Below are 20,214 nucleotides of genomic sequence, written 5' to 3' on the forward strand. Positions count from 1 at the left end.
GTGAGCAGTAACAGTGGTGTTAATAGTCAGTTTGCAAGTGTTGTGTGTTATGTTGTGGTAGTAGTTAATTCAGTCCACAAGGACAGTCCACAAGGGGACACAAGTAAAATTGCTGTGAGAAAAACTTGTATTTGTATTGTTTGTATTTGTGTTATTTTCAGAGTTCACGAAAGAATCTCAACTCTAATTAAAGTGTCTGAGTGTTTATTCCAGAACTTCACAAGTGGTTACCCGATGTTTTTGTCATTTTTTTCACCACTAGGTATGTGTTCATTCGATGGCAAGGCAAGGCAAGGCAGTTTTATTTGTATAGCCCGTGTTCACAAAGAGTTTGTCTCAAAGGGCTTCACATGGCATCATAACAACATCCTCTGCCCTTACACCCTCACATCGACTGAGGAAAAACTCCATAGAAAACCCTTTTAACAGGGAAAAATCTGAGAAACCTCAGGGTGAGCAACAGAGGAGGGATCCCTCACCCAGGACGGACAGACGTGCAGTAGATGTTGTTACAGACAAGAAAACAGTTTACAATACAAAATGTGGAAAACATGGAAATGTTAATAACAGTTGAAGAAGGAAGCTTCTGGAGCGGGAGGCAGGGAAAGCAAGCCAGCTTAATGGGGGACTGGATGGCAGACTGGTTCATGGAAGGGGAGCGCAATAGTAGGGAATAAAAGGGGTGACGATGCAGGTGGCGGTTGGAGCTCTGGTGGATCTGTGGAAACACAGAGAGACTGCGAGACACCAAGGCCAAACTAGAAAGTGCAACAAGTAATGGTAATGACAGTTCCAAAAATGTGCAGGGAGGAGAGGAGGAGAGAGGGGGAGAGGAGAAGAGAGGAGAGGAGAGGAGAAGAGGGGAGGGGAGGGGAGAGGAGGGGAGGGCTCCATGTAACCTGATGTGTCCCCCAGCAGTCTAAGCCTATAGCAGCAGTCAAAGCCTATAGCAGCATAGCTATCAATAGTTCAGAGCTACATGAACCAGCCCTAACTGAAGGCTCTGTCATAAAGGAAAGTCTTAAGCCTGGACTTAAACGTAGTCAGAGTGTCTGCCTCTCTGACCCATGGAGAGAGAGCTGGTTCCATAGTAGAGGAGCCCGGTAACTAAAGGCTCTACCTCCTAGTCTGTTTTTAGAGATACTGGGAGTCACTAACAGACCTGCAATCTGGGAGCGGAGTGCTCTGGTGGGACAGTAGGGACTAATGAGTTCTTTCAAATAGGATGGAGCTTTATCATTGAGAGCCTTATAAGTCAGCAGAAGGATTTTGAAGTCAATTCTAGATCCTACACGAAGCCAGTGGAGAGAAGCTAAAGTGGGAGAGACGAAGCCAGTGGAGAGAAGCTAAAGTGGGAGAGATGTTCTCTCTTCTTAACTCCCATCAAAACCCTCGCTGCAGCGTTTTGGACCAGCTGGAGACTCTTTAGAGAGTATTTAGGACATCGTGACAAGAGAGAGTTGCAGTAGTCCAGCCTAGAAGTGATAAATGCATGCACCAGTTTCTCAGCATCACTCTGGGAAAGGATATTCCTAATCTTAGCGATACTTCGCAGATGGAAGAAGGCGGTCCTAGTCACATGCTTTATGTGGGAGCTGAAGGAAAGGTCCTGGTCAAAAATGACCCCGAGGTTCCTTGCAGTTGTACTCGGGGTCAAGGTGATGCCATCTAGAGAAGTGATCTGATTAGAGAGTGTGTCCCTGAGGTGTTAAGGTCCAAACATGATGACCTCAGTTTAATCTGAATTTAGCATTAACAAGTTAGAAGAGATCCAGGATTTAATGTCTTTTAGGCAGTCTTGCAGATTAGTAAACTGGCTTGTGTCGTCTGGCTCCATCGACAAGTAAAGTTGCGTGTCATCCGCATAACAGTGGAAGTTTATCGAGTGCTTCCATATTATGTCACCTAATGGGAGCATGTAAAGAGTGAAGAGAATCCGTCCTAAAACTAAACCCTGTGGTACACCATATGTAACTCTGCTGTACTCTGAATAGTCATTATTAACATGAACAAACTGAAACCTATCTGATAAGTAGGACTTAAACCATTTTAGGGCAGTTCCTTTAATCCCAATTTCATGGTCTAGTCTCTGAAGTAGGATGCTGTGGTCAATGGTGTCAAATGCAGCACTGAGGTCCAAAAGTACAAGTACAGAGACAAGACCTAAGCTATAAGAAGATCATTAGAGACTCTGACCAGTGCTGTTTCAGTGCTATGGTGTTCCCTGAATCCAGACTGGAAGGCTTCAAAAAGCTCGTTGCTGTGCAGATGTTCATGTAGCTGCTCCAAGACAACCTTCTCAAGGATCTTGGAGATGTAGGGGAGCTTGGATATAGGCCTATAGTTGGCTAACACATCTGGGTCAAGAGAAGGTTTTTTAAGTAAAGGGCTGATGACAACCACCTGAAAGGCCTGTGGCACATAACCTGTGACTAAGGAAAGATTAATTTGATTTAATATGGGCATGTTGACTAGAGGGAAGGCATCCTTAAGTAGTCCTGTCAGGATGGGATCCAGCAGACAAGTGGCGGACTTTGAGAAAGTGACTGCAGAAGTTAATTCTGACAGCTCGATGGGGGAGAAGCTGTCCAAGTATGCACCAAGTCTGGGAGGTGCTTCTATGGGGACTGTACACGTCTTTGTTCTAATATTCACACTCTTTTCAGTAAAGAAAGATAGGAAGTTGTTACTGCTGAGAGTTGGGGGGATTCATGGCTCACTCATGAGCCTGCCCACGGTGTTGAAGAGGAACCTGGGGTTGTTCTTAGTCTTTCCTATTAGGGACGAGTAGTAAGCGCTTCCAGCATTACGGAGTTCTTTTTTGTATATTAATAAACTATCCTTCCAGGCTTGGCGGATTTCCTCATGCTGGCTGGAATGTGTCTTCCTTTCCAGTTGTCTGGTCTTCTGTTTTAAGGCAGGCAGCTCTGTGCTGTACAAGGGAACTATTCTTTTTTGGTTGATAACCTTCTTTTTTTGGGAAAAGCTGAAAATAAGGCTCTAAAATTAATTAAATGAACTGTTAGGTCGAGGGTTAATCACCATTGACTGATAGATTGCAGCTACTCCTCCTCCTCTGCCAGTGTTACGAGGAACATGGTCGTTAATGTAACCAGGAGGGGAAGATTCATTTAAACTAACATACTCATCTTGCTGCACCCAGGTTTCAGTAAGTGCAAATATACCAATCTGATAATTAGTAATTAAATCGTTCACTAGGAGAGACTTGGATGGGAGAGATCGAATATTAAGTAAACCACATTTAATAGTTGTATTGGGTTGATTTGCTGGAGCAGTGGTTTTAATTTTAACGAAGTTGCTATAAATTACTCCTCCAGATTTGAGTGTAAGCTTATATAGCCTTGGGGCAGTCACACTTTCTATCGGCTGGGTGGGTGACAACACGAAGGAACCAGTAGAGGGGCGTGTTAAACTGCTGCTCTGCCTGCTGGGCTGAACTCTGGGTGCTTGTCAGGGATTCGTATGGCTACTAAATTGGCCTATGTTCCTCGATAAGAGAGATGCACCATCCAAAGTAGGATGGACGCCATCTCTCCGAATCAGACCAGGCTTTCTCCAGAAGGAGCTCCAATTGTCTATATAAGCCACGTTGTTATCTAAGCACCACCTAGACATCCAGCGATGGAATGAACGCATGCGGCTAAACATGTCGTCACTCGCTAAATTGGGCAGCGGGCCAGAGAAAACTACGGAGTTCGACATTGTTTTAGCGTAGTTGCACACCGAAGCCATGTGAACTTTTGTTAATTCCAACTGGTGAAGCTGGGTGTCATTAGCGCCGACATGTATTACAATCTTACCGTATTTAACCTTACGTTTTGCCAGCAGCTTTAGATTAGCCTCAACGTCGCCCGCTCTGGCCCCTGGGATGCACTTTATGCTCGCTGGAGTCTCTACCTTCACGTTGCGGAGAACAGAGCTGCCAATGACTAATGTCGACTTCACAGCGGGGCTGCGAGCAACAGAGCCGACATGTAGAGTTTTACTTTCAGCGGGTGTGTTGCTGAGTGGGGAAAAGTGGTTGGAAACATGAAGGGATTGGTGGGCACAAGCTTACTGCGTCTAGGTTTCCCTCATGATGTCACCCAGCGGGACTGGCTAGTTCCCGGCTGCTCGGGAGCTGCGGGGGAGCTGCTTGCGCTGGCTAGGCTAGGTGGCTCCGCACCCGCTAAGGTGCACTGAGAAGCTCCTCAAGCTAAGGGACTAGCGCTAGCTTCCATGGTGCGGAGCTGGGTCTCTAACTCACTAAGCCTCGCCTCCAGGACTACAAACAAACTACACTTATTACACGTGCCATTAGCACTAAAGGAGGCAGAGGAGTAACTAAACATCTGGCACATGGAGCAGGAGAGGGAGGGAGAGGCGGAAAGAGAGAGAGCAGTCATAGCTCGTATGCTAAGGTGAACGAGTGGACCTGTGGCAAACATAACAAATAGAACGAGGAATTTCAGAGCAAAGTCCTGCTCAAGACTTAAGTGTCAGAAACCTATGTATTACACCAAAACGTAGTATACAGTGGTGCTTAAAGCAACAACACCACCACAGCGACAGTATTCCAGGCAGGAAATGACACAACACACTCACCGTAAGTCTCAAGGAGGAGCCAATGAAGGAAAATCAAAAATGTGGCCCCTGGAGGACTTTATAAAAATTTAACTGGCCCTTCATATGAAAAAGGTTCCCCACCCCTGGTCTAGATGAACCCGGTCCCCAAAGTCCGATGACTCTTTTCCATCAATGGTGCCCATGGATTAACTCCATGCACCCCTATGATCTTCCTACTGATCCGTATCATTGTACTCTCCTCTATGATCGATATCAGACTAATGAGGTATATGAAGAGGCTTTTGGTCAAGTGAATGGTTCACACTGGATGCTGCAGTCAGATTGTATATATGTAAATAAAACAGGAGTGGCAACCAGTGTGGTGTTGACCCCCGAACAAGATAAATGGTTTCAAATGTCAGATACCTCAGTCCCACATATCTCATTATTGGTGGGAGCTAGAGTTGATGCTAAGGATCATGGACCAATGACCAAAGAGGCCCATTTAGAGACCGAGTGGAAACAGACACAAGTGGCAGGCTTAACATATTCAGCCTCCTTAGAGACTTATCGTATCACTCATTACACTGTGACCCCATCAGTGTTGCAACAGTGTGAGTTGACGAGACAACATGGACGTGAAAATTCAGATAGTGACATGACTACAGAACTCCTCAGTACCATACCGCCTTCGGTGTGGTCAGAAGGAAAAACAGATGTAGGACACTGTGACCCTGAAACACCAGTAACATTTGAAGTGTCACCTGGACCGCCCGTTTGGATTTCACAATATCCACCTAAGCCGTTGGGCCCATCACTCAGATTATCGCGGACCTTGTACAAAAAGGTGTTCTGGAGGCTTCCACCTCTACTTGGAACACTCCTATTCTACCTGTAGAGAAACCCAATGGAGATTGGAGAATGGCTCATGACTTGAGAGCTGTTAATGCACATGTAATCACGCCTCCTATCCCGGTTCTAAATCTGCACACTGCCCTGTCTCAACTATCTCCAACACAACAGTTTTTCACAGTGATTGACCTCGCAAACGCATTCTTTTCAATACCTCTGCCAGTGTAACTGCGCAAGTAATTTGCATTCACGTGGAATGGACACAGATATCAGAACACAGTTCTACCTTCGGGATTCTCTCTCACCTGGGGCCTCATGTATCAATACTTGCGTGGATCTCACACTAAAAACTTGCGGTCGCAAGAAGAGAGAGAGTTGCGTACACACACAAAAATCCGGATGTAGTAATATGAGCGAACGCCAGAATCCACGCACATTTCCTTGATACATCCCAATCAGCGTGGAATTGAGCGCAGATGTCAGAGTGACCGGGCCCGCCCCCGTTACGCCCAGCTATAAATACGCAAATTCATTTGGTGCCTTCTGTGCAATATTTTTATTTATTTATTAAATACCTCCTATTTGTGCAATAACAGATACTGTTTATTCTGTTGTCTCCATTCTGCTTTATCTATTTATTCTCTATTTGCACTCATTATTATTATTAGCTCTTGTTTTCAATTTTCGTTTCTGAGTCTATATTTAATTTTTTTTAAACTGCTCTATAATTCCATCCCTGTTGTAATCTGGAAGCCATGCAATGGCATTTCGTTGCCAATTAATCTCACTGTTGTGTTTTTTTGTGCAATGATAATAAAGGAAGTCTAAGTCTCCCTGACCCCCACCTGTCTGGCCCGCACTCCTCCAGAGGGCAGCTGAACGCCGCTTGACCTCCACCTTGAGGTCCTGTTAGTACCATTTTCCATATTGTTATTTAAATTTAGATTTAAGCCAATTGATTATTGCAGTTATTGCATTTCGTGATTGCGCAGTGTTGAACTTTAGCCAATAACAGGTCCAACCACTTTTTTTCATCTCGTGAGGGTGCGTTGCTCCGAGCCCACCGCCTTCACCCTCTCACTTCTTATCCCCCTCACAACCTTTATTGTTTGGACTGACACCACTGGACAGGCAGTCAAAAAAACTCTGCTGTCTCTCCTCCACCTTCCCGACCAGCTCGCACGCCGTGAACCTCTTTTTCTTTGACATTATTTTGCGATCGCCGACAGCGGAAATCCTATTTAAATGAATTTGCGTATTTATAGCTGGGCGTAACGGGGGCGGGCCCGGTCGCTCCGACATCTGCGCTCAATTCCACGCTGATTGGGATGTATCAAGGAAACGTGCGTGGATTCTGGCGTTCGCACATATTGATACATCCGGATTTTTGTGTGTGTATGCAACTCTCTCTATTCTTGCGTCCGCAAGTTTTTAGTATGAGATCCATGCAAGTATTGATACATGAGGCCCCAGCACCTCCGGAGTTGGCGTGAAACATCGCAAGAATCGACGAACTTTTTGCATTGATACATCTGAACGTGAGCGTCAATTCTTGTGTACACAAGTTTTTCTTGCGTAAACCGCGTTGATACATGAGGCCCCTGATCCTATCCAACTACTGACCAATATACTGCCTCTCCATGACATGGAAGTTCCGTCAGGTATTATAGATAAGATAAGTAAGCACATGGGTCAATCCATGAAGAGAGCTCAAAAAAGAATTGGGACTAGCCCTAGTTAACATGAAATGCAGCATATATACCAAGGAGAGGCACTGTCACCACGATTCTACATAGACCTGAACACCTCAGTCAGATCATCACAAAGAGTGATTTCCACACTTCATCAGACCCAAGGTGCGAACTGTGTAAGGATGCTTCTGAGACAGTCCAACACATAGTAGCGGGGTGTAAGATTTTAGCCACAAAAGCATACATGGAGAGGCACAACAAAGTGTTGAGGATAGTGTACAGAAACATCTGTACCCAAGTACCCAAGTCCCAATGAGACATACCACCAAAAGTGGTTGAGAACAGCAAGGCTAAGGTGCTGTGGGACTTAAGCTTCTAGACTGACAAACAACTACTGGTGAACCAACCAGACAGTAGTGTTGGACAAACAGCAGAAGAGGGCAGTTGTGATAGATGTGGTGATACCAGCTGATGCCAACATCAGGAGGAGAAGGAACACTCGAAGTTTGAGAAATACCAGGGGTCAAAAGAACAGCTAAAATGGATGTGGAAGGTCATGGCTGACATGGTCCTCATGGTAGTAGGAGCACTCGGGACAGTGACCCCAAAAGTGGGTGAGTGGCTCCAGCAGATTCCAGGAACACCTGAAATCCTCAAGCTCCCTGGGCTCTGGTAGATGACCTGAGCTAGAGGATGACAGAGAACCACGCTACAAGGGTGAGAGGGATATATATATATATATATATATATATATATATATATATATATATATATATATATATATATAGAGAGAGAGAGAGAGAGAGAGAGAGAGAGAGAGATATAGATATAGATATATATAGATATATAGATATATATAGATACATATATAGATACATATATATAGATATATAGATATATAGATATATATATAGATATGTATGTGTGTGTGTGTGTGTGTGTGTGTGTGTGTGTGTGTGTGTATACATGAGACGATTGTGGATATTGTGGATAAAACAAAAACCGTATGCAAACTATGTCGGTACACAACACCATACACTGCAGCGAGCACTTGAAGGCTAAATATCACAGTTCACTGAGGTCAAACATTATAGACGTTGATTAGACTGCAGCTTTGAGGATTATTTAATTTGTTTTCCTTTTCATTCATGAATGCAGTTGTCCCCATTGTTTACAACAACAAAGCACTTTTTTAGTTGAAATTTTATGTTTGTATTTGCACTGGAGTCTAAATAAGGGGAAAAATACAAATATTTTGTTTTTCAAAGCAAGGAGCATTTTATTTTGTACTGACGCAGCAATAACTTTTATGTCTGCATATTAAGGAAGAAAATAAAGAATATTTGATTTTTGCATTTCTGATTTTTGATTTTCTTTAGTCTTTATTTCGTAATAAATACGTGAGTATTTTGTATCATGAGCCCTGTTTCGTATTTCATATCGTTTCATGAGTTGACTATTTCGTTGCACCCCTACTAATTGAATACTCTAAACTGACAATTGACCGTAGGTATGACTGTGTGTTGTGAATGGTTGTCTGTCTATGTGTGTTGGCCCTGTGATGGACTGGCGACCCATACAGGGTGTACCCTGCCTCTCGCCTGAGAGCCGCTGGGATAGGCTCCAGCCCCACCTCCCCCACCATAAGTGGAAGAAAATGGATGGATGGATGGATGAATGGATGGATGGATGGATGGATATGTGTGTGTATAAATACGTACAGATACACTCAAACATTATACACACACATATATGCAAATGAATATTGTCATCGTTGTCGTCCTCCGCTGATCCGGTTGGTCCGGGTCATGAGGCAGCAGCCTCAGCAAGGAAGCACAGACTGTCCTATCTCCAGTCTCTTCCACCAGCTCTTCCGTGGCAATCCTGAGGCGTTCTCAGGCCCGTTGAGAGATATTATCCCTCCAGCGTGTCCTGGGTCAGCCCCGAGGCCTCCTCTCGGTCAGACATGCCTGGAACACCTCCCTCAGGAGGTGTCCAGGAGGCACCCTCACCAGATGCCTGAACCACCCCAACTGACTCCTTTCAACATGGAGGAGCAGCAGCTCTAATGTGAGTCCCTCCCAAATTAAATATATTATACTATATATATTTATATAAATATATATATATATATATATACATATAGATATATAGATAGATAGATAGATAGATAGATAGATAGATAGATAGATAGATATAGATATGAATATATTAAAATAGAATAGATATATTAAAATGGTGCTATTAATAAAAATACATGATATGATCATTACAAAGATTAAGAATATGGGAATTTCTACCACCAATCATTTTCTTTAATGTTGTCCTCCTCTGGTGTAGTATATTCTGTTTCAGACAAATTGTCCCCATTTATTTCTCTTTACTTTCCCACTCTTTCTGTGTTGATCAATGCCATTTTCTTGATTCAGATGCTTTTCTAAATTTTTATGGCATTTTTATTTTTTCTTAATTTTTTAAAGTTTTATGGGGGCATACAGTAGGCTACATTGATGCTATTCTTATTGACAAATTTGTAACAGTATCCAATCAGTTATATTAATTACCATATTAATTTACTTCCTCCCTGCGCAGACATTTTTTGCTTTGACCAAATACAAAATTCAGAGAAATCTGGATTTGACAGATCTGATTCAATGGTATCCTGCTCACCCGCAGCAATCGGACCCATATTCTCCGCGCTGTGCATTCTGGGAACACGCACAGTAATTTCAAGATGGCGGCGAGCAGGAGGCTGGCCAAGGTAAATCTCCCTATTCCGTTACAGTCTTACAACCTATGATGTTTTTAAACGCATTGGTGGCTATTGGATGAGTGTTTTCTGCGTCTAAACGCACAATATTGTTACGGCCAGAAGAAGATACAGAAAGCGTCTCTCCTTAGCTGTGAATTTAATAAAAACAAGAGGTCACTACTGGTCAACTAGTTGACCAGTTATCTGGCACCAAAGCACCCGGCAAATTAGGCCAACATCTAAAGTGAGCCTGCCGAATACTAAGAACTAATACTAGGACTGATGTTTCGTTTCTAAGCAAATATTTGCTTTGGCGTTGCTATGAGTTGGTAGACTGGCGGGTTAAGATAATATGTCGTAAAAAGTAGACCGTGTTCAAATTTATAGGGCAAAAGGCTTTTGCTAATAAGCTAACTTGATCGACTCAAACCGGAGTTGCATTTTAGCTAGCTACTTAGCTTCCTGGCTAGCTGTTAGCAGCCAGTGGCAGCTAAAGTTAGCTAGGCTTTGGAGTTCGCCAGTCAAAGATGGGTGGGGACGAATTTAATTTATAATACATCGTGCATATTCCAATTACCGTAACGTAAATGCAATGAACAGTAATGCTGGTTAAAGGCTACCTTGACTATAATCGTCCACTAAAAGTGGTGTTAACACTTTGTTCAGTGTCTGGCTGTTATCTGTTTCCACGCGATGAACGTTGAGTTTTGTGCCTCTATCTGAAATCCTTAATTTCAACGAAATGGTCATACAATAAGACAGACTAATAATCGGCAAATCGCGAGTTCCGTGTACTCGCTTCAGTCATTTTCATCATTTGATCACGACGAAACAATGGGAAAAGGCATTCAAATTTTGTTATCTGCTCATAGAGGGGTATGACTTGGCACGATTAACTACTTTTATTTTGACGCTGAACCAATTCAGGCCGATATTACTGTTGTTTACCGCCTGTTCTCCCTTTGCGCATGCGTAGGCTTGAACTGCAAGGCTGACGCATGCCAAGACGACAGAGAACAAAGTTTTGTCTTAAAATGATAAATGTATTGTCTTGTCTTGTTAAGTTTTGTTAATAAGGTGTATAATAATTAAATATCTGGTGAACTACTAATTTTAGATGGCATGTTTTCTGTTTTCAAACCTTTCTAAAGCAGCTCAAAGTAAGAAACACTGCATTTCATTTTTATTATAGGTAAAAGATAGGAGATAGCTAAATTTTTATGACCATGAATTCATTATACACATGCAACAATGTTGATATATTAATTTTTTGTTTTTGGTATGTTTGATCTTGTTGTCAAGTTAGGGTATGACAAAGCACTGCGATTGTTCGGATATTTTGCAAATTAATTGAAAAGTGACAGTGATCAACAAAATTTGGTTTATATGGAATGTTAATATATGGGGAAAATGCAGTTTTATATTTTAAATGCATTTGCCAGTTACTCATCCAGTCGATTGATATTATATACTACATTGATTTTAAATTTTTTGGTGCATAGGAATTAATTGCAGTGCAACTTCTACTTAAGCAAACTTCAGAGTATCTGAAAATAAATTATAGTTTATCCTTTTCCTTCCTTCCATCCATCCATCCTTTTTTCCTCAACTAACTACATACATCACACATGTCAGAAGGCTTAAGCTCCAGGAGGGATGAAATGGTTGTTTTTTTTTATGACAACTGCAGTAAAATTCCTTGACTGTTAGCAATACCTTTTTAAAACTTGAATTATCATGATAATTGTATCTGATTATCATGTTAAGAAATCAAGCCAGCATCAACCAAAGTAGCAAGTTTGTTCTGGTGTAGGATTCCCATCCGAGAAATCTCCTTATGTGACTGAGAGTATGATGGAGGAAAGATTCCCTCAGATGAGTGGCAGATAGATGAATTTTACATACAGTGGATTTTGAAAAGGTTAACTGATTTCCACTTCAGTAATAAAAGGCTGCACTGTGCCAGTGTTATCTACTGCAAAATATCATCTCGTCCACTGTTAAGTGGCAGATGTGGTTTACACATTATACTGTTTGTACCATTTATAAGGTTTGTTTTTCATGATGAGGTTCAAGTTTTCATAAGTAAATAAATCCATCCATCCATCCATTTTTTACCACTTAAGGGTCACAGGGGGCTGGAGCCTATTCCAGCTGCCTTCGGATGAGAGAAGGGGTACACCCTGGATGGGTCGCCGGTTGCAGGGCCAACACATATATACAGACAACCATTCACTATCACAGCCAAACCTACGGTCAATTTAGAGTAATGCCTCTTGCATGTCTTTGGATTGTGGAAGGGAGCTGGTACAACCCGGGACTACCCATGCAGGCAACAACATGAAATGTCAAGAACATGCAAACTCCATACAGAAAGACCCCGGGCTCTAACCCTGACACTTCTTGCTATGAGGCGACAGTGCTAACCACTGCACCACCACACCGACCTAAATAAACACAATTTTAAGAAATATTCAAAATGTAGTGTAACTAGATTTTGTGTTACAGTGAATTAAATTCTGCTTGTAAATCCCTCTTCCTTTCCTTTTTGTAACAAAAACCTATTTTTGAGACACTGTCTTTGTGACATTAAATGTGTTTATGCACTTCTAAATATTCAAATTTAAGGGGCATGTTGTCCTAAGTTCAGTCAAGCCCTGCGAGACACTTTGTTTTGTTTTTGTTTATGTGCAACAGTTTTAAACGACTTAGCCTTAACAGTTTGAGTTGTAGAGAGAAATGTGTGTCCAGGGTGGGCTGAGGGGGTGGGGTTGCAGGTCTAGAATGATTAGCCACTTTGAATAGGAAAAAAATATGGTTATGATCTGACTGAAAGAAGGAGGTTGGGAACACAAGCAACTGCTAGAGTGACTCCTTGTACACCCTCTGCTCCTTTGCGTTGAAAGGAGCTGGTTGAAGTGGTACAGGTATCTAGTTATGATGCCTTAGGAAGGTGTTCAAGGTAAATTCAGCTGGAAGAGAAATTGAGGACCAGATGGAGCAACTATTTATCCATGCTGCCCTGGGAATGCCTTTTGATCCTCCAGTCAGAGCAATGTGGCCAGCGAGAGGGTAGTTTTGGATTTTCAATTGGAGCTGCTAGACATACATTCGTAGACTTGATTTGGGTGGCCCACCCAAGTAAATCAAGACCTGTCCAGAAATATAAAATATAAATTCAAAGTTTTTCCAATCAAAGATATAATTTTAATGTGCACAGGTCATCTGCTGTCTAGCCCCATCCACCTTGTTACACATAAGTGTAAGTTAATTCTGGGATAAGACTTTCAAACACTGGCTCCTGTTAAATTGTACGGAAACAAAGATCAGACTGACAGCACATTTTCTTAACATTAGCATGCTCGCACAGACTGACTTCAATGGTACTGTTTGCCTGGTAGCTAATGAGTGAAGAGCTGACGTTTGCCTGCTCGCTAATGAGTAAACCTTTGACATTTGCAGCTGTGTTGCAGTGAGAGAAAATGGAGTCAACATCTCAAATCATGGTGCAGACATGAGATCTACTACTCTTATCACATTTATTATTAATCCTTGTAATTTCTTCGTATTCTCTGTCATTTTGTTCTGCAACATGTTGCTTATGCCCATAACAGGTTGAGCTACTCCAAAAAAAATTAGCTCCTATTATTTCAGTATTATTTTAATCTTTTTTTTTTTTTGCTCACAAACATCATTAATATCCCCATCGTGTAATGATGATCTCTGACCAGCATTTCTGTCAATGGTTAAGAATCATCAGCATCATGTCTGTCCGATTCCTAACAGGTCACTTGCAACAGTGTACTGCTTCGCCGGGAATAGCAGCAAGTCTATATTTTATTCTTCATAGATCAGATCAAGCCAGACAGGAAAACTTCACAAATGGCATAGAATGTCCTGTCAATTTGCTAAAACACCAATGTGCTGGCTTCCAATCATGAAAACATACCTTACTAGGAAACAGTAAAAACACATACAGTACATGCATGTGATAAAAACACAGAAATCAGGACATCATGACCAAATCAACAGAATTTGAGCCAGTTAACAAAGCTGACTGGCAGCTGGAAATCAAAGCTGTGTGGAGGGCGATGTGATCTGTATCATGTCTGGATTGCACTACAGCTGTGCCTGGTAGTATTCAAGGTTAAGCTCACAATTGCTAAACATGTAAATCCAAAATATTCCATCAGGGGACCAAAGAAGAACATTAAAGCTAATCAGACACTGAAAATCACCCAATTGAACCTGTCCAGTTTGAGGAGGCTCACTACTACCCTTTTCACACTGAAAAACACGTGTCAACGCGGGTTTTTGTACCCGCGTTCGCTCTGCAGTAGGGCGCATTCAAGCTTCCAGAAGACCCGGGTCTGAACTCCCGCTGTGAGGGCTGCATACCTGTGTTTTACTCTCTCTTGTACGTCATCGCACTGACAATGTCATCATTTCACATAAATGTGCGCCGGAACATTGAGAGGTAAACAAATGACAGCATGGACGTCGCTGAGTCGAACGTAAACATTGTCGTTGCGTGCATTGCAATGTTGTCTCTTTTGCAAAGCATACAAACTAGGCATAGATTTGAAAATGTGGAAGTGCTAATGCAGCAAAGGAGGATGAAGTTTTTGGCTAGTCTGGAAGGGAGCCGAAGAAGCTACAGGCGAAGCCTGACATGCGGCACAGTGACAAATGGAAAAAAAACAAAACAAAGGATCCAACAGGAAGGTCGCGTGAAAACTGAGACAACGCAGGTTGCTTTTTTCACACTGCAGGCGAGCCGAGCCTAGCCACTAAATTCCTGGGTCTCTTGGCGAGTTCGTCGACGCAGGCCGAAATGCCGAGTCAACCCTTTCAGAGTGCCCAAAATCCTGAAATGCAAGCCCTGCCTACTAGTCTTACAAGGGTAAATTGAAGTGGTATGCCGTGGCAAGTGACTGGTAAGGACAGACGTGATGTTAAGTGGCTGATTACCGATCTGGCTGGGCATCCTGAAAAACAGCAGATTTTTGTCTCTAACTGGGTAATTGATGCATCCCGAGTAGGGATTTTAATCAGAAATAGCTTCTGTTGTTAACTTGTTGTTCATAGTGAAGCTAACATCACTGCATTTCTCATTTGTGTTCTTTTCTTGCAATCCACTGCTGCTCTATGTCATGTAAAAGAGAGAATACCCCCCCACACACACACACACACACACACGCACATGCAGTCTCATTATTATTATTATTTTGTTATTGTGACTCTCCTGGCATCTTAGCTTGTTTTTTTTGTTTTGTTTTTGAACCCACAAAGTGAGCGTAAAGAATAGTAATGTTTATATTTTTTAAGTCTACACTTTTAAAAGTCTATGATCACTTCTGCAAACCTGTGTACATGTAAAGCAAAAAGCTGTGAGGGAAACAGACTTTTGGATTCCTTGACCAAGAGAAGATTAGAGATTACAAGCTCACTTGCTTTTGGTAGTTGAAGATACATTGGCTTAATTAATATCCTTAGTATGAAATGCAGGGGCAGCATGGCTCATAGGTAGAGTGGCTGTCTAGCAACCGAAGGTTTGCTGGTTAGAGCCTCACTTCCACCAGTGACCATGTCGAAGTACCCTTGAGCAAGATACTGAGCCCCTAATTGCTCTTGATTGCCCTGCAGTGGACTTGCGACTCATCCAGGATGTACCCTGCCTCTCGCCCAATGTCAGTTGGGATAGGCTCCACCTCCCCGCGACCCTTGATGTATAAGTGGTGGAGAAAATAGATGGATTATGCAATGCCTTTTGCCAGTTGTGCATTGATTCTTTATATCATACAATGACTGATTGGTTCAATTGACAATGTACATTATTCATAATGCTGTTCTCTGCTGCTGTGCATTTTAATATGACTTCTAAAATTAGATTTCCCTCTGCATGGAATCAATCCCCCTGGGAATAATTTATGAATAATTGAACTGGGAAACATACTTACTTACATCCATCCTTAATAAAGGGTTTTGCTTGCATGATATCTAACATGTACCAGGGTGGCGCACACACACTCACAGCTTCATGTGGCCCTGTTAAAATTGGCAAAGCATCATAACGGTAGGGACATGTTTACAATAGTGGCACAATCTCTGTGTGAAAGTAGCTGCCTAATCAGCATGCAGCCTTATTTTTTATGCACATTTCTGCTTGTTCTTTCAGGAACTTGAAGAGATTCGCAGATCTGGAATGAAAAACTTCAGAAACATTCAAGTTGAGGAATCAAACCTATTGTCATGGCAAGGGCTCATTGTTCCTGTAAGTTGCTGTTCCTTCTTTGATTGTTTTGTAATCAGAAGGGCCACACTTTTCTCTACAAACATTGTTGTTGTTTTTCCAGGACAACCCTCCATATGACAAAGGCGCATTCAGGATCGAAATCATATTCCCTACCGAGTACCCTTTCAAGCCTCCAAAAATCACATTCAAGACAAAGATCTATCACCCCAACATTGATGAGAAGGGCCAGGTGTGCTTGCCTGTGATCAGTGCAGAGAACTGGAAGCCAGCCACCAAAACTGACCAAGGTGGGTGTGACTGAACATCAATGACCACCTGTACATCACAAATGCCTTGCTGAACTTTCACTCGAGCTCTGTGTTGTGGTGTTTACACAGACACCATTTGGGCTGTTAAGGTTAGAAAATCTATCCTTTAATATTTTTCAAACAGTTAATCTCATTTTATAAATTTGCGCTTCACGATATTTTACATCAGTGAAACAAAAAGTGAACCAGGAGCTCAACTCTGAACAGCTAGAAGCCAATAAAAAGCTTATGATGAAATGAGTCTTCTTCTGTTGTTTGGATGTGGTTTGGTTTTTAAAAATCAGACACAGAACAGAAAACTGGAAAATACTTTGCAAAGTATACTACTTTTGTGGCAGATCATTCTCCATAAAACTGCTAAGAATTATCTCAGACAGTATGGAAGGATTCTGAAAATGACAGACACAAAAGAACAGTTAATAGTTAAAAGACATTTCAGACTCAAATGTTGCAAGAGGCTTTTGCTTGTGGAACACTGAATGATGATGAATCATGAAAATGAAAAATGATAAAGAATAACAAAGATAATGGCTGGTATTGCAACAGACATCTGCAAAAGACTTGGTGATTTACTGATTTACACACTAAAAAAAAAAAATTTTTTTTTAATGGCGAACACAAAACAGGCCACAGTTGAGTAGGAAATGTCCAAGGCACTACACAACAACAACTGATACATTTGGCTTTGATATTTTCAGGGATGTTTACGTTTTACGTCCATGATTGTATTTGTTAGCAACTGGAGATTAACAGTTCAATCTGTAAAAAAATGTTCTATATCAGGACATGAGATGACCTATATTGTGATTTGAGATTTTGTTCATGTAGCACAGCCATACTGTCAGCCCATGACCATCAACAATAGAACGTTTTTTTAAACTCAACTTCTTGTGCCACTTGTAGAAAATTACAGGTGAGCATTTAGTTTCAAAAATTTTACTTATTACAAGAATCAATAACTGTTAACAGAAAAGAACTGGTTTAACCGACAGAAGAATTCTGTTACTTTGGCTGGTATTCCTTTTGTTTTTATACTGTCTTTGCTCTAATGTTGCTGTTGTTGCAGCTTCTCTGCTACTGAAAACTTAGTGTTGCTTATTATCATCCGTACCCCAAAAAAATCTGCATCACATTAATTTGACCATCCCCTATCTTCAGCTCGTTGAGGTAAATGTCTTTGTTCCCTTTCCTCATGAAGGGCTTTCCTAGACCACAACTTTAAAATTGCGATTTTTATTATCTTTTCAGAGCCAGACAGCAGACTCAGTTTTTACAGCACATCGAGAAATTCTTTTGTGTATTTGCCGTATTCTAATTGACATTTATTGTCAACCCAAATAGAGATAGCTGATCAAATTAGTAATTGTACACTGTATATATGCACACCAATTTGTCAAAGAATTTAAGTCAACAACAAATCCTCCTTGCATGAAGGTGGATTTTAATGTTCAGGTTTTATCTACTCTGGCAGTTCAGAATTTATTGAAATTTGAAGGGTCGTGGGGTTGAGTGACTTTTGAAACCTCTCTGACCAGTTGCTCTCACCTTGTGTGTCTGTGTCCGTATATGCCTAACTTCAGTCGATAGCTCTCACCTTGTTATAAGAGCAGGAAAAATCCTGATTATGAAAGGAGCCTCCATGCAGAAGTTAAATGAGCTATATGTCCTTGTGGTAGGAACTGGTTGTTCACTGACTGGCCAGTCACTGATCCTGGCAAATTACAGCCCTCACCCTTGATTGATTGGCTTGATCTTCATTGAATCCAATGATTAACATTTTTCTGGCAAAAAAGTATATTGCACTTAAAAAGATGAGAGAGGTCTGTAATGTTCATCATTGGTATGCTTCAACTGTGAGAGACAGAATTTTTTTAAAAAATCCAGGAAATCACATTGTATGATTTTCAAGGTATTTATTTGTGTAATGTTGCAGAAAATAAGAATTTGATCAATATCAAAAGTTCACCTCAGTTGTTTGTAATGTAACCCTGGCTGGCAATGACAGAGGTCAAATGTTTCCTGTAGGTCTTCACCAGGTTTGCACACACTGTAGCTGGTATTTTGGCCCATTCTTCCATGCAGATCTTGTGATGTTTTTGGGCTGTCGCTGGACAACACGGACTTTCAACTCCCTCCACAGATTTTCTATTGAATTGAGGTTCGGAGACTGGCTAGGCCACTCCAGAACCTTGAAATTTTTTTTATGTAGCCACTCCTTCTTTGCCCAGGCGTTATGTTTGGGATCACTGTCATGCTGGAATATCCAGCCATGTTTCATCCTCAATGCTCTCACTGATGGAAGAAGGTATTTGCCCAAAATCTCATGATACATGTCCCCATTCATCCTTTCCTTAATACAGATCAGTTGTCCTGTCCCCTTTGAAGAAAAGCAACCCCAGAGCATAATGTTTCCACCCCCATGCATCACAGTGGGTATGGTGTTCTTGGGATGCAGCTCAGCATTCTTCCACCACCAAACACAGCGAGTGGCATTTACACCAGAGTTCCATTTTGGTCTCATCTGACCACATGACATTCTCCCAATCCTCTTCTGGATCATCCAGATGGTCTCTGGCAAACATCTTATTGTTATTGCCAAATAAATCCAACCTTTAAATCAAGATTGCAGTCATAAATGACCCCCCCTTGCATAAAAAAAAAGTTTTAGAGTTTAAATCATAAAAAAATTCAGGTTGCCAGAGGAATTTTTTGTGGTGGCTACTAATATAATTAACCAGCAATTGGCTTTTTAAGCTTGGTGTAGTTTTTGGACAGAATGTTATTATTAGAGGCAGGATATCCCCCAGAAAATTTTTTAGACCCAGTGTAAGCATTATTTGATTGTAGCCCAATGTGACCACACATCTTTTTCTGATGAGTTCATGACAACTCTGCCATGTGATACACTGGGGGAAACCCTGAACAGAGTAGATATCTATACCAAGGTACCCAAGATGCAGAGCAATTGGTATCCAGACATTTAGCGGGAAATTACTCAGTAGAGTGTTGGATAACAGCAAAATGGATTTATTGAAATGTAAGTTGAAGTTAAAGTTGTGGAAATTTTTTCAAGTATGCTCAGTGCTGCTTTGGGTCTTACTTACTTTTATTGAATTAACCTACGGTGAATTCCAATTTTTTGGGCAAAATGTTTGAGGGATAGAGCAAATAACATTGCTGGGACTGGGGATGTTTAGATCCATATTTTTGTTCCTGATGTGATCCCAATCCTTTAATACTGAGTGTCTGTTGATACCAATCTCATCTGATATGCTGATACACAGCTAAACAGTACACATTTGAAGTAGACCTACATGAATATTAATGATATTAAAACCAGTCCAATGTATATAGTCGGAAATGGAATAGCTGAAAAATGATTTCAATATTGATTGAACCAACCATTAACATTTTTAAGGTTAATGTTAACAGTCAAATGATTTGTTTGTGTTATGATAGACCTGCATAAGCAATATATCAACTAATTCATTCATTCATTGACATGTTGGACAATCAGCCATATTTCACCCTGTCAGAGAAATAATGCGATATATACAGTATATAGTATAGGGATCGGCCCTTTTTAAACAGCTATGTCAGCATTTAAAGAAAAGAAATATCATATAAAGAGCCTCAAAGAGGTTTTAGTGATTTCACATTGTGAGATTGTGTTGAAATTTTCTACTTTTAGAATAAACAGATTTAAAGTTCTTTATTTTTCTTTAAATAAAAAACATTTTTGCACTAAATTCTGAGTGGATGCTTAGGATCGAAAATCAAATCAAATAT

General features: G+C 41.2%; 1 protein-coding gene across 1 annotated transcript in view; it reads left to right on the forward strand.

Annotated features, from left to right (window-relative positions):
* The first annotated feature begins 9,808 nt into the window (after positions 1-9,808).
* The window catches only part of ube2l3b (ubiquitin-conjugating enzyme E2L 3b), a 20,264-nt gene continuing 9,858 nt past the window's right edge, over positions 9,809-20,214 (forward strand). The window contains exons 1-3 of the mRNA XM_086207003.1: positions 9,809-9,870; positions 16,040-16,135; positions 16,218-16,404. Coding sequence (XP_086063129.1) covers positions 9,844-9,870; positions 16,040-16,135; positions 16,218-16,404 — 310 coding nt within the window. The 5' untranslated portion in view covers positions 9,809-9,843. The remainder of the gene's footprint in view (positions 9,871-16,039; positions 16,136-16,217; positions 16,405-20,214) is intronic.

The sequence above is a fragment of the Aulostomus chinensis genome, chromosome 6, assembly GCF_037954235.1.
Source record: "Aulostomus chinensis isolate RoL2024-O1b breed Wild chromosome 6, RoL_Achi_v1.0, whole genome shotgun sequence".
Lineage (NCBI taxonomy): Eukaryota > Metazoa > Chordata > Actinopteri > Syngnathiformes > Aulostomidae > Aulostomus > Aulostomus chinensis.